Source organism: Oculina patagonica, chromosome 14 (genome assembly GCF_052425735.1).
Source record: "Oculina patagonica isolate OP01 chromosome 14, crgOcupat, whole genome shotgun sequence".
NCBI classification, from domain to species: domain Eukaryota; kingdom Metazoa; phylum Cnidaria; class Anthozoa; order Scleractinia; family Oculinidae; genus Oculina; species Oculina patagonica.
This window is the reverse complement of record NC_135771.1, coordinates 17,445,089-17,459,177: the sequence shown is the minus strand read 5'-3', so window position 1 is coordinate 17,459,177 and position 14,089 is coordinate 17,445,089. Positions and strand designations below refer to the sequence as shown.

At 35.7% G+C, this 14,089-nt stretch overlaps 1 protein-coding gene and 1 long non-coding RNA gene across 3 annotated transcripts in view; both read right to left on the bottom strand.

The window, feature by feature from the left end:
- Positions 1-2,560: 2,560 nt before the first annotated feature.
- LOC144637577 (uncharacterized) lies at positions 2,561-8,200 on the bottom strand. The gene is made up of 4 exons (XR_013567740.1): positions 8,059-8,200; positions 7,229-7,301; positions 6,902-6,960; positions 2,561-3,084 (listed from the first exon to the last, which is right to left on the bottom strand). It is a non-coding gene; the product is annotated as an uncharacterized LOC144637577 (long non-coding RNA).
- A 936-nt stretch (positions 8,201-9,136) lies between these two features.
- The window catches only part of LOC144638607 (transient receptor potential cation channel subfamily A member 1-like), a 43,989-nt gene continuing 39,036 nt past the window's right edge, over positions 9,137-14,089 (bottom strand). For both annotated transcript variants that reach the window (XM_078497806.1, XM_078497807.1), the window contains exons 27-30: positions 13,515-13,583; positions 13,092-13,202; positions 11,449-11,567; positions 9,137-10,726 (exon numbers count right to left, since the gene is read on the bottom strand). In XM_078497806.1, coding sequence (XP_078353932.1) covers positions 10,582-10,726; positions 11,449-11,567; positions 13,092-13,202; positions 13,515-13,583 — 444 coding nt within the window. In that variant the 3' untranslated portion in view covers positions 9,137-10,581. The remainder of the gene's footprint in view (positions 10,727-11,448; positions 11,568-13,091; positions 13,203-13,514; positions 13,584-14,089) is intronic.

Sequence of the window (14,089 nt, the reverse complement as noted above, 5' to 3'; positions counted from 1 at the left end):
CGCCGTTTGTTAAGTTTCACAAACTCTTTGAACTTCTAGAGTCAATTTATTTATAGCAGGATGCCTTCTCTACGCAAATGCGTAGGCTAATGAGGTGAATTGTAAACAATGATGTCAGCAAAGATCGCCCTACAAGGAATCTACTGCTTCCTTGGGTTTGGATTTTACCAAATATCAGCATTTAAGGGGGCGTACGTGGTGTTATCTAAAATAGGCTTTGTTACGGAATTTACCAGATTTTTAAACAGCCAAAATTTATATTTGTGTCGCAAAAAACCTAAAAACAGTGATCCATTTTTATTAAAAATTGCTTTTTTGAGCACTAAAGCTGTTAACGAGCATCTTCGGCTGCGGATGGCTCGGATGAAAATGGATTTCATTGTGAAAAATTAAGGCTTAATTTCTCAAGTTTTTTCCGCGCGTCTTCAAAAAATGATATTTATAGTCATAGCTTGAATTCTATCCGCATATTGAAATTATTTCTTCCTTTGAATGTTCAAAGATAATGGTTTTCATATGTTAAGTTGCTTACCAGTAATTTCAGAATAGTTAAGACCAAAACTCTGCAAAATCTCGCGATGAAGCTCCTTTAAGTAACTTTGTAAATGTTAATTCAGAAGTTTGCTAAAGTAGATCAAAAACCACCAAAATAAAACAAGAATGACCAATATTATAGTTTTTGATATGGCATATAATGTATTTTTCATCAATCTCAAAACGCACATCGGTAAAGCAACAAGGATCAGTATAGAATTGAATATACGTGATTCCAGGGGAAATTGTTTAGATTTACCACCAAATTCTCGTAACGAATACTAAAGGAAATTTAAGCCGCTCCGTAAAGAGAAAAAGAAGGTCGATCGAGCTGGTGTAGCAATAAGTAGAAAGATGGGCAAGAATGAGTCTAGGAGATATTGTAATGATGTCACACCAAACTTATTTATTCTTAGAACTAACATTGACGGGAATGTATGGAAACAAGTCTGACAAATTACGGGAAATGATGTTTTAATCTTGAAACCAGAAGGGCTGCTTCAGATGCAAATAGAATCACAAAAAAAAACTATTTCGTCTGCAATTTTTAGCTTGGTGAGAAGGGGATGATCGACTATGGACTAAAAGCGTTACAATTTTTATTCATTTACTTCCAAATTTTTATTTTTAATGGGTACCAAGTCTAGTAATTAATTTTTTCATGCTGTGTGCCTTTCTTCGTTTTCATAGAGTTTTGTCATAATGACCGACTGATCATGAAAATCAGTCGTTTTTTGTAATTAGCTAGTAGCTTTTAATACCCAGGTGATGTGATGCAAGTGCAGACATTTAGATGTAGCCCAGGATACAGCCATTAACTAGAAATATTCCTTTTTTCTTTCAGGTTGAAGGACGACGCCACAATTTTCAAGAAATTTATTGCTTGAATAAAACGTCTTAGATGTCTTTGGCTAGTGATAGATTTCGAGAGAAAAGCAATGATTTTGGCCACGAGGCGACGGAACCGCGAAAAACTCGAAGAAACCCAAGTCTTTTGGCAGGAAATGTTTGCGCTATTTAAAGTCTGGCGGGAAAATTCTGCGCTTTAAAGGGCCAAGAAAAAAGTCGAAAAAAATACTAAGTCTTTTGGCGGGAAAATTCTGCGCTTTTAAAAGGGCCAAGAAAAAAAGTCAAAAAAAATACTAAGTCTTTTGGCGGGAAAATTGTCCTTTGGAAAAAAAAGTCTGCGCTTTTGAATGGTGTCTGGTTTTGAGTCAAAAATATACTAAGTCTTTTGGCGGGAAAAATCTTGCACTGTGCAAATGGTTTTGTCCCATCAAAAGTCAAAGTATACTTTGATTTTCTGACTGGACTCTGTTCAAAATCGCAGAATTTTTTTTCTTTTTGGCAACCCTACATAGTCAAAATATAGTAAAAGAGATAGCCTACATTTCTCCTAGTTACCAGGCCCTTTTAAAAGCGCATTTTTTTTATTGATGTACACTCGATTAAAGACAATAAACAAAAGAAACAAGAGAAGGTTGTTAAGTGTTTATTTGTTCATTAATGTCATTAACTAATTACAACATTTTCAATAACAAGTAATTAAAGTTATTTACAAAAGTCGATTACAACTTTCAATGACTAGATAATACTTTCAAATTACTCATTGTAGAAATCGCTAGCTAAATTAAAAATAAATCTAGTAAAACTAAGACAAAAATAGGAAACACAGTTCGACGAATACTTTTTTGCTTAAGGTGAAAATTTCGACTGAGAGAAGAAACTAAACTTGTTTTGAAAACATGGAACAGAAGAATTCTATAAACAATTTGGAACTTCAATAAAGTAAAAACAAAATATTTTGTCTTGTATATGGCAAGTAAAACTAGTAGTTTTCAATGACTGCCGTAAAGAAACAAAAGTAACCAGAAAGCGAATTAATGCCCTCAAAAAATGGCGTAATGAACTGTGCAATCGAAACATGTTTTTTTCACGTTTCGATTGTACAATCTATCGCACCATTCTGTGACAGCAATAATTCGATCTTTATTTAGTGATACAATAACACAAAAAAGTTGCAATAAAATTTTCAAAAATTTTTGTTAAAGCATTCAAATTGATTTCTTAAACTCCTAAGTCTTAAATTTCGTATCGACGTACTCAAGATTTGTCATGAATCAAAATAAGAAATTGATCTCTCTTGCTAAAGAGAAACTCGAATGCTTTCATTAATAATTTGCTAAGTTGGCATAATTCAATTTACATTCAATCGAGAGTAATTTTTCAAGATATCAGACAATTAAATCCTATTGAACACTAATCTCAATTGCTTTATCTTGTTTATTTTGAGAGCTAAACTCCGGTTATTCAAATTTGTTTTCTGGTTTTGTGTAGCCTGAATATTTCACGGCTGTTGTGAAATAACTCTAATGTCTTCGAGCTGACGAGTGGCAACGCCTGATGAATATGCAGAAAAGACTGTTTTCGGCGACCTAGTTACTCTAGTTACCTCTACAATTATGTCCTGAGTTTGAGCTTAAAGAGTTCTTGTCTTCCTCTCCTTCTCTTGAATCCACATTTATCACTGAGCAAGCCTCATCAAACACACTAAAAAAGAAAATACGGGTTCAAATTAGAGTAAATTGGACACGTTTACAAATTAAAAAGAGGTACAATGACACTTTACATTGGGCACTTGCTTGTGAAATTAGCGATATTTCAAAATTTACTATTACTCCTTCTTTCATACTTTCATCTAAGCTTCGTAAAAAAAAACATTAAGTTTTGTCGCATGTTCGCTAAAGGCAGGCGAGTTGTAAAATAACACAATACTCTGTTTTATCCAGCTGATAAATTTTTTTTATTCTCCACACCAGTTTAATGGCCATGTATTGATATTGCAATGAGAAATTAGAGTTTGATCAACTTACAAACATAATCAACAAACCAGCGAGACATGTTTTTGTGGCAAAAGACTGAATGGAGTCCAATCCGGTCTGTTTTCAAATAAATGATTTAAAAACATCGAACGATCGAGAAGCTAGCGGGAGTCCGATTTGTTAATCATGAGTATGATCGATTACAGACAATAGAGCGGTTTTCACTTGAGTGTCGAAAGTAAATGCGTTTGCTTTGGTTTTGCTTTACTACGCTTAGTGATTGGCTTAATCTGCGCCACTCCCCATCAGCTCCCCTCGTGCTCGCTCGCGCACGTCCCCGTACCAGCTCTGTATGCTCGTGTTTGAGGTTCACTGGATTGTCTGTGTCCTTTGTGTTGGCCAGGTTACTTTGGTTTTGGTTTCGACACTCAATGAAAACTGCTCTATAAGACGACACGAAGTTTTTTTACGAATTAATCACGACAACCAAATAAAATTCAAGAAAATAAGAATTATCATATCTAAGACGAAATTTACTAGGAATAGCCCATTGTTTAAATACTATAGGAATATACCGAATTAGTGCTTAAGAAGGAATCAAATAAAATGCGAAAGAATTATTTTACCGGTCGCTTCACTACAATTTGGTGAAATTTAGGGCGTGCTTAGAACTTATCAGATTCGAGAATTTTGTTAAAGCTTTGATTCTGAAACAAATAATTAATACGTGTGAGCGCGGTCTAGAGTAAAAAGTCGTTCCTGGCACGAACATTTTCTGATCGAGCTGCAAAAATATCAATTCTGAAAATTGAAAGAGCATGGCACGATTAACTTTCGCTATAAATTTGAGCCAGATGTGTTAAATACTTTTTCTTTGACGCGAGTTTGAAAAATTAAAATTTTACAAAGAATTTAATATAGGCTCATTTTCGCCGTTTTTTAAAGCTATTATCTTCTTTAATATTACACGTAAAGAGCTGAACATTTCGCCGATTATTGAGTTTCACAAGCCCATTAAACTTCTGGAGTCTATAGTATGATGCCTACACTATGCAAAGCCGTATGCTAATGAGGCAATTGCAAAATGTAAACAATGACATCAACAAAGATCGCCCTATTTGTGTCAGCGTTAACAAAACGCGCCAAAATTGTATTTTCTTTTGCTGGTTTCAAAGCGAAATATATCAAGAAAGAATCTTTACTACTTTGTTTATTTTAGAATAATTCTAGCAAGGAAAACCGGCAAAGTTTTAATTTAATTCTTTAATAGCAGCTTATTTTCTGCTCTTTTCTCGTTCGCTATTGTTTGACCAACGAACCTCCATTTTTGTTTACATTCCGATCATACCAATCTTGGTAACAGACTTTCTTCTGGTGTAATTTTCGAATTTTTTGAAAGCAAATTCAAATAGACTTTGTAGACAACTGAGAATAATTTTTCAATTTTGTTTTGTTTTTAGAATTTCTTGCGATGGACTGAAATAGTTATGAAGAATGAAAAACTATCCTTTCCTAATGAGCGAAAACTCCGCCTAGTAACAATGAAGATAGCGCCTACATCAGTCCACCTTTGGGTGTAAAGTGTAAAATCAAACTGTTTTGTTTTCGACACGTTTTGGACCTCGATCGACAAAAAAGAGTAGCATTGCTTATTTATATACGTCATTAAAATAAACTAATAAATGTTTACAACTCGTGTTCTTAACCCTCGGACGTACAAGGGGGTGGGGGTGGGGGGGATGAGTGGGTGTAACACCCCTTTAGGTTTTTTGGGAATTTTGAAAAGAGGATTTACCCTACAGTGCTAAATCTTTCAGTAGTTGTTTATTCATCCCTTGCACAAAATTTGGTATGACAACCATGTGGCCGTGCACTTTGATGATGCCATGGCAACGTCATAATTACAAGCAGATCTGACCAAAAAATCATCATTTTGCATTTTTCTTCTTTTTTCCAGTTTTTTACAACACAAGTGGCTGATTTGCTAAGTTTTACCTAGTTTAGCATTCTGGTTTGATTTTGTATTAACTTTTGCCTTTTTCCACTTTCTAAGAAAATGGTTATCTTATATCACATAATATGATATCACAGACAATGAAAAATTTGCCACTATGTAGAGTAAGCCAAGGGCTTTCAACTAAGTGCAAAATGATTTGAATTTGGCATCAATACAACGGAAACCTTAGGGAGGGGTCCACCCCCCCCCCCCCCCCCCACGCGCAGTGCACCACGGCGAGGGTATGAATTTCCTTGTACGTCCGAGGGCTAACATGTCCTTGGGAAATTTGAAAAATTGTTATCAATGATGGTCGTAGAAAAGGCACATTTTTTCTTACACCTTCTAACAGTTCTATCAGGACTCCTTGAACTAACAAATTTAAAGTCTTATCTATAAAACTGTTGTCGTTTGAAAAAGGACAGTAGCTAGACCCAAAAATGGGAAAATTTCCCTCAAAAACTGAATTTTACTGAAGTTGCAGGACCCTAAAAAACCATGAGAAAATTTCCCTCAAAAACTGAATTTTACTGAAGTTGCAAGACCCTAAACAATGGGAAAATTTCCCTCAAAAACTGAATTTAACTGAAGTTACAAGACCCTAAAAATGGAAACAATTTCCTAGAAAATAACTTTACGTATCTTTGCTCCTTCTGAATTAAACACTTCTTATTCGAATTACCAGTGTGTGTTGCTTTCTGAGCTCTGTATGCTTTTTCTTGCGGTAAAAGTTAATTTAAGACCAAATATATATGGAGGTGCTTTGTTTGTATTCCGTTACACTATTCGTTTTGGAAGGAGAAAATTAATTAATGAATTTTCTGTAAATAGTGTGTTATAGTGAAAAATATTTGTAAATAGTGTGAAATAATAAAAATCCGAATCTGACAATCTGAAAAAGGAAAAAAGTTTTTGCTTTTGATTTGAACATCAGTTTTTAATTTGTCAGAAAAAAAATATTTAAATGCTTTCGTTATCACAGTAACTGAGTTTTATTTTCGCTCGAAAGTGTGTATACATTTTTGGTTAAGAAATAGAGTAAAACTTTAAAAATTCAACATAGGTTAAATAAGCGTATAGAAAGCTTGTTTCGATGCATTTTATTTTCCAAAATTCAGAAAAAGGTGCATTTGCAACAAAATGGAATCTATAAATTGAGACCTTGATTTATTTATTTCTACATTGGACCAAAATTGATCGAAATCTAATTTTCTTTTTGCAATATCAATATACAATAATGGATGCAAAATGCTAAGACTACATCGGAATGGTTCTTTTTGAAAACAACATTTGATTAAGAAATGAAAACCGGCGACCTATATCCTCGATTTAGCGCCAACGCAATTAGAATTATGAAATTTATAACACGACCCAAGGTCCCCCTTATCCTGCAGTCTGTTAGAAGTAACACAAGGTTCAGGTTTCTTTCCTAGAATAAAATCGTGTTTGATAAGGCTGGTTCAATTGGTTTAAAAAAGCGTTTCCAGGCACTAAATCTAGGACATAAGGTTCAATAACTAAATGCAAAAAAGTAGGCTCGTAAACTTACCATTACGGAGATGTTATGATGATAATGGGTCAGTCCTGAAACTGGCATGTACCATGGAACTATAGAAGGAATAAAAGAGGTCAAATAAACAACCTGCTTACAAGATCCTGTTTTCGTGGAATAAAGTTGACCCTGGTTATAGGGTCCCCGCCCCCACCCTGCTCCAAACACTAATAAAATAAAATAAAATAAAATAAAACACAAATTGGCCACCCAAATAGCTATAAAAAACATTACATTTTTTCAGGCACGGCTAAACTAACAACAAAAACCACAATAAGCCAAAACAAACGAGCAAAGAAACAAATCACAAATCACAAATCTCACCATTTTCTTTTGCTAACGAAGAAGACATCCATTCTTTCTTCCCTTTGCTTAACAAGTCTGTGCGTAAAGAAGCCTAGAATGCAGAAACGAAATGAAATATAAAATTTAACAATTTAATCATAAAGCCGACGAACATCCCCTCGCTCTCCTCATTTTATGGATTTACATTAACTATACCAGTCCTTAATAAACTTAATTTGTGATGTCCACTGTGTTCCTTGTCTCCTTCGCAGCCATATTTGGGACGTCACGCAACACTCTCGGCACTCCCAGGAGTGTTGCGTGACATCCAAAAACGGCTGCGAAAGAGACTATTGTGTACCTTGACCAAAACTTTTACTGTAAACCTAGAGTAACCAATATCCCCTTAAAAAATGAAATAATTTTGAGACTTAATCTGAAATATAAAATTGTTCTGTTTTGTTCCATGCCACTCGAGCGCTTCAATCAGCGAGTGCGCTAGTGACGTCATGACTCAGACAAATTTCAGACAAACAAACCGGAATGGCGGACGATTTTCCTAAAACACTTTCTAAAACAGCCGGTGTTCCTAGAACACTTCATTGAAACAAAAACTTCGCTCAGATTCTTTTTATTTCTCTCAGAAGACGCTGATGTTTTTCGAGCCTTGTGTGGGGTAAAATCATTTGCATTCTATTTTTCGATCTCGCACGCTTCGCTATTAGCTAGCGCATAAAACTTTTGCTTGCTATCAAGCACCAAATATTCCATCGCAAAAACGGTACTAACAACTCGGTTAACACATGATAGAAATCTTAAATAGAATAAGAAGTAGTATATTTAACAGTGGTTTCTGTTATTACACCAACCTGAATAGCCAAACAACGACGGAACAAGCTCCACTGAACTTCTAGGACTGAGCACGTGTTTCTTGCATTTGTGGGAAACCACCAGTTTAGGTTGAATATATCGCCATTTCGGTCCAGTAATCAGTTCCTGGCTTCGTGGCATGACTTCTTTCTTGTCTCAGCATTATAATCTATGTTTTACAAGCTTCTTGAAGCGAAGTTTGCTCTTATTTTTTAGTCACATCAACTGAGCAAGATATGACCAACGAAGGTGGCACCGAACTAAACTGAACTTGTTATGAATAATTATAAGAATGAACACGCGCTCATTTGCAATGTAAATGTGCAACAGAGATAAATCCACGTCAGATGCAATGGCATTTCAAACGATTTCTTATACTTCGTTTGACCATCGAAAAAGTTGCATGCAGCCTTTATTAGATGAAAAACGATGCTGTTTAAGCCAAATATGATCTGTAAAGCTGACGACATCTTCGTGTGAAGCGTATAGGTGATGAGGGGAAGGGGTGGGTCGCTCCCATTGGAGAAAAGAACAGAACAACGAGACTCTAGTCTTAGAGACAGCAAAAATAAATAAAAAGGAGGTACAATGACGACTGCAATACAAAGAATGCCATCAAACACGAAAGTTCTCCGATTTTAGGCAAAAGAGAAATTAAGTGCAGTCATTTCGCTCGCGTGTTGACGTCAAGGATCTGAAGGATAACTTGCGCAGTTCGCGTCTGCAAAAACTCCCAAGAGAAAACGACGATCACCGTGGAGGTGTAGAGAATTTCTTGCTTGATCATCGCGTTGTTACATGCTCTCCCTTGTTGAAGAGGGAAAAAACTCTGAATATTCAAACAGCAGACTTTGGTTAATGAGCTACAGAGCGCCGAAACTGGCCATTTTGGGGGTGAATCTTTATTGTTAAAACATTCAAGCGAATATAAGCCGATCTTAAAGAGGTGCGTTCTAGACATTGTACAATAGACACGTGGTCCAACTCTTAAAACTAGCGCAAAATTGCCTGCAAAATCCTTCAAAAAGTGTTAAAGTGTTCAAGACGTATAAAATAACAAAGAAAACTATACATGTTTCAAATGACTTTATTTTTATTCAGCTTCTATTTATTAAAGCGCAAAATTTCCCTCTGCATTTTCATACAAACCCATATATATAAATGTTAATAAAATTCTCGGTTATCCCGACTTGATAAAATACAAAACAAACCCCTTACTATTTTTATAATTCATTTCACTGGAACGAAAAGAAAACCCTGAATACTAATTTTTAGTATTACTTGTTTCCTTTGAATGTTATCATAAATCTAACTATTTAACCATTATGAAAGACCCGGGAAGAAACAGAAAAGGATATATTTGTGACCTGACAATATTTTTTTCTAAATATACTTGAACTAAATTATTATACAAAATGATCTCAGCTACTATAACATCAAGGTGTGTGTAACCGGTCAGCTAATATAAAAACAAAAACTGTCACAAAATTACCAAAAGTGAACGTTAATACTCTTCCTCGACAATTTCGCAGTGTTCAATTTGTTAATCCCTGGTATAATTCTATGGTGGAATTAAGACCCGCTCAGTTATAACTATTGTAAAAACAATATTTATAGAATTAAAACTCCGCCTCTATGTCCTTAAAAGATCATAGCCACGACATTTCGCTTCCTTGTAAAAGATGTAAAAGATAAACTGCGGCTCCAGTGCTTCTTTACGCACTTCTCTCGTGTTCTTAAAAATCCCCGCGTGCTTTTATAACTCAGCAATGCACTCAGGTGCGTTTTTTATTTCTTTATTAAAGGGAGTGAAGTGATTTTGCTTTGATCTTTACCAGTAAAATCATAGAAATAGAGTTTTTAATTTGTTGCTTTTTTTCTATGAAATTGATATGGATGAAAATGATTAGAACACCAGCTATCTTATAAAGTAAATATACAGGGTTACACTTATGCGTCCTTAAAATAAATAAGCAATAAGACACGCAATTCATGAAAATAAAATGAAAAACTTATAATACCTCCCTGCTGATGATTTTATTAAAACTGCACGAGCACTAGCCTTTGGGCGAATGCAATTTAAGTACATTAAAAATATTACGAGTACCTATTATATACAGAATATACGAAAATATTTCACCATTTTCTATTTGTACTTTGTTGAAAAAAATTAAAAGGATATTTTCGTATTTCGAATCATCACCATTCAGAACGGAGAGCTTTCTTAAGTGCTCGGTTCATCTACGGGCTTCTTGGGGCTACCTTTGGAAATCTTTGGAAGACTTCGGGTCAATGTCGGTCATCTCCAAACGACATCGGATCTATCTCAGAAATCTTCGGAAGATTTTGGCTCGAATTTGAAATCTTCAGAAGTCTTCGTGTTAAATTCGGCAATCTTCGGAAGACCTTGAGTCAAAAAAGAAGAGTAATAGCATTCTTACGGAATACAGTGTGGAAATAATTGTACTGTTCTCGTCCAATCAGAAAACAGTTATTTTGTTAATCTGGTTGTATCAAAAATATTAAAACCCAAACAGCCCTAATTTGATCTCTTTCTTTTCTTCACTATTTTCTTCTCGCTCTCGAGCTCCTTCCTCGCGACTTGTCTGATTCAGTTCTTTTAACATCTCAGCCTGTTCTTTCAACATGTCATACATCTTGTCCGCCCTGAAGAAAAAATATTTAAGTTACAATTATTTCATTAAAGTAAAGGTTTGAGTGATTACTGGTTCGGGCTTCTGCTCGCTTTTGCGTTCTTTTAGCAAGTCATTGATATGATCGTCCGTACGTCAGTTAATTCTTTCATTTGTTTGTGTATTCGCCTGCAGGCCTGTGCATCTTTCTTCCGTTCATTCAACTGGTCTTTCGCAATTATGTCTGTTAACTTACTTTCTCAAACTCATTAATAATTTATCAGGATAAAACAAAGAAAATCATAACCGTGAAGGAAGTTGGATACCCGGTTGTAATTAGCATAGACGTTTACGGTACTATTTATTTCTCCGTTAACTACGTAGTTTTTGTTTCGATTGAGAAGATATATCATTCACTCGAGCCAGTGTTTCATCGGCTATCCAAACACCTCGAAATTCGTCAAAAATACTCCGCTGCGTGTCGTATTTTTAACTCCGGATGAAACACTGTATTTGCTGTTTGATATATTGCGTAAATAATGGACTTAAAGCATTGTTCTGAACACTCGCAAACAGTTAAAACTCTTAAAAAAAGAAGAACCCTAAACCGTCCCGATTCCCACTAAACACCCAACGTGTACGAACCCATTTAGGCTTACTGGTTCTCTCATGTTTATGTGGGTGTTTACTCATTGTACTCGTATTGTGAACACAAACAGAATCTACTACTTGCAATTTCCTTCCTTTACAACGAACCTCTTTTCTTGTTGTTCCATCTTTGCGAGAATTTGTATCATGCCCGGTGACAAAGCTTCTTCTTCTTCTTCCACTTCGGTGGACTCAGGTTTGCCAAACGATACGAGTCCATCCACCAACTACAGAACAATGAAAATGCTTCAGTTTAGAGCGTGGTACAAACTTTTTCGTACTAGCAGTTTAACAGATTTAATTATAACTTCCAAGCAAAATAAAATGTATCTTTTTTGAAGATTTGAGGCTGGTTTTCACTTTTGCACAGGCAAAAGCGCATAAGAAGAACGAATACACTCATTTTTCTTATACTGTCCTTACGTGGGACAAGCATATAAAGCACAAGAAACAAAACTTAGGCCCGGTTCAGACGCCGATCTTTCCATGAGCCGAACCTAATTTCTTGAATTAAGTACATGAAAAGATCGGCGTCTGAATCAAATTAGAACGGCTATTTCAATTTGGAACGGCTCACCCGTTCTTCCCGCCTGGCTTGGCCGAGAATTTCTCCTGTGGAACGCCTTTGGAACGGCTTTGATTCAGACGCCGTAATTTTCATGTGCCGATCCTAACTAATTCAAAAATTATTATAATGTATCTTGACTGGTTTTCTTGGAACTGTATTAGGAACGGCCTCGGAACGGCCAAAAAGTACGGCGTCTGAATCAAGAGGCGTACTTTTGTCAATTTGGGTCGGTCCAAATTTGAATTGAGTTCGGCTCATGAAAAGTTCGGCGTCTGAACCGGGCCTTACTGTTCGTTCTTGTTTTGCTTATGCTGTTTCATTAGGGATAAAAGTATGACCGTATTTGTTCTTCTTATGGGCTAAATATACTAAATATATAGCTAGTTCTTGTGCTTGTGCTTATCCTTGCATTTGTGCCAATTCTCAGTGAAAACCAGAGGAAAATCAAATAAGTGAAGAATTCAGACACAGGACTACATTTACAATAGCTCTGTAGCCCGTCCTAGGCGTTTGGTTACTAGTAAGCCAGAGAGAAAACGCGAAGAACGGCAAATGAGAAAAAAAAAGAGGGTTAGTCTCGCCGCTCTTAGCTTCGCGCTATTTCCGTCATACTACTATAATTTCGTTTTTAGCGCTGCTCCCCAGCTCATCGAACGCCTTCTTACTAGCTCTAACCGAACGCCATTTTACCATTTCTGCTGAACTGGAATTCCTTTCGAAAAAAATAAAATAACTATTACTAAACAGCTCCCTTTTCAGATTTTATCTTTCATTGACGGAATGGGCTAACGTGTTTACATCCCTCGTTGCTACCCAACTCAGACCGAGTGATGACCTATTTTGATGACTTTCTTAATTAAATAATTAATAATAATACGAACAGAACAATTGTTATCTCTCAAATTAAACACCGCATTATCTTAATTCAGTGGCAACCAGGATGTAAACACGTTAGCTGATACTGTGACACACAATTTTCTGCAACAATTCAAATGTATTTTCCCTAAGCTCAGGGGCTGGTGTGTGCATTGATTCATGCATTTTTCTTGTACACACACTTCCTGGTAGAAATATTAAACTCCCCAGGATATTCTGTATTACAAAAAATCCCAAATGACGACGACGACGACGATGATGATGATGATGATGATGATGATAGTTTATCTTGTTATATCCATATTACCTTTGTTTTGAGTGATTTGGGGTGGTTCGGGTATTCTGAATAACTGTGCACTTGTACATGTTTGAGAATAAACATTGGCATAGAGTTTTCAATGTCCAAGAGCAACTGAACCTGTAAATATAACAAAATGAAATTAATAATGTTGACTTAAAATGTTACTACACAGACGCCCATCTCAAAAAAGAACAATAGTAACAGCATCACTTTATCGGCGAAACAAATGGGCTATAAATCTACAGTGGAACCTCGATATAACGAACGGCCAAGGGACTGGCAAAATGTGTTCGCTATATCGAGGTTCCGTTACATCGAGGTTTTTTTCCGTATATTTTGCTATTAATGGGATGAAAAAAATCGTTTGGGGGCGAGGACTTCGATATATAGAGGTTCGTTAAATCGAGGTTTCACTGTATTGCGACGTACCTGTAAAACGTAACGATCCATCAGAGCATTTTGTTGAATTTTGTCGATGTCACCTACAGCAAGACCAACCTAATATGAAACATAAAAAATAAGAAATACAAAAATAACAAGAATTTTTTGTTCATGAAGTGTTAAATAACTCGTTCATTTTCGTGGGGCCATTATTCCTTAGAGCAGCAATGCAAGGTGCATCACGAAATCGTCAACTAGAAGCCATTGTCTCGATTAACCTTCAAATTTTTAGAATGACATGTAACACTAAATACGGTATAATCATAGTTCTGTTTAATGTGGCTCACATATACTTTAGATGTTCCTGTATTTGGCATTAAGCGACTAATACGGCTTGTACGATGACCTGGCTGTAAGTCTTTTACTGTTAACCAGTAAAGTTTTTATCTGAAAAGAAATTTAGTTCCAAATGACGTCAAAACGTGTTTCCATGGCAACACCAAAAGTGGTTAAAGAAACCCTTTTTAAGCTAATAACGAAGACTACTTGGTGAAAGTTTGTGTTTTCGATATATTTTTGTCTCATTGACATAACATTTTTTCAAATTTGTAGAACATTTTGCA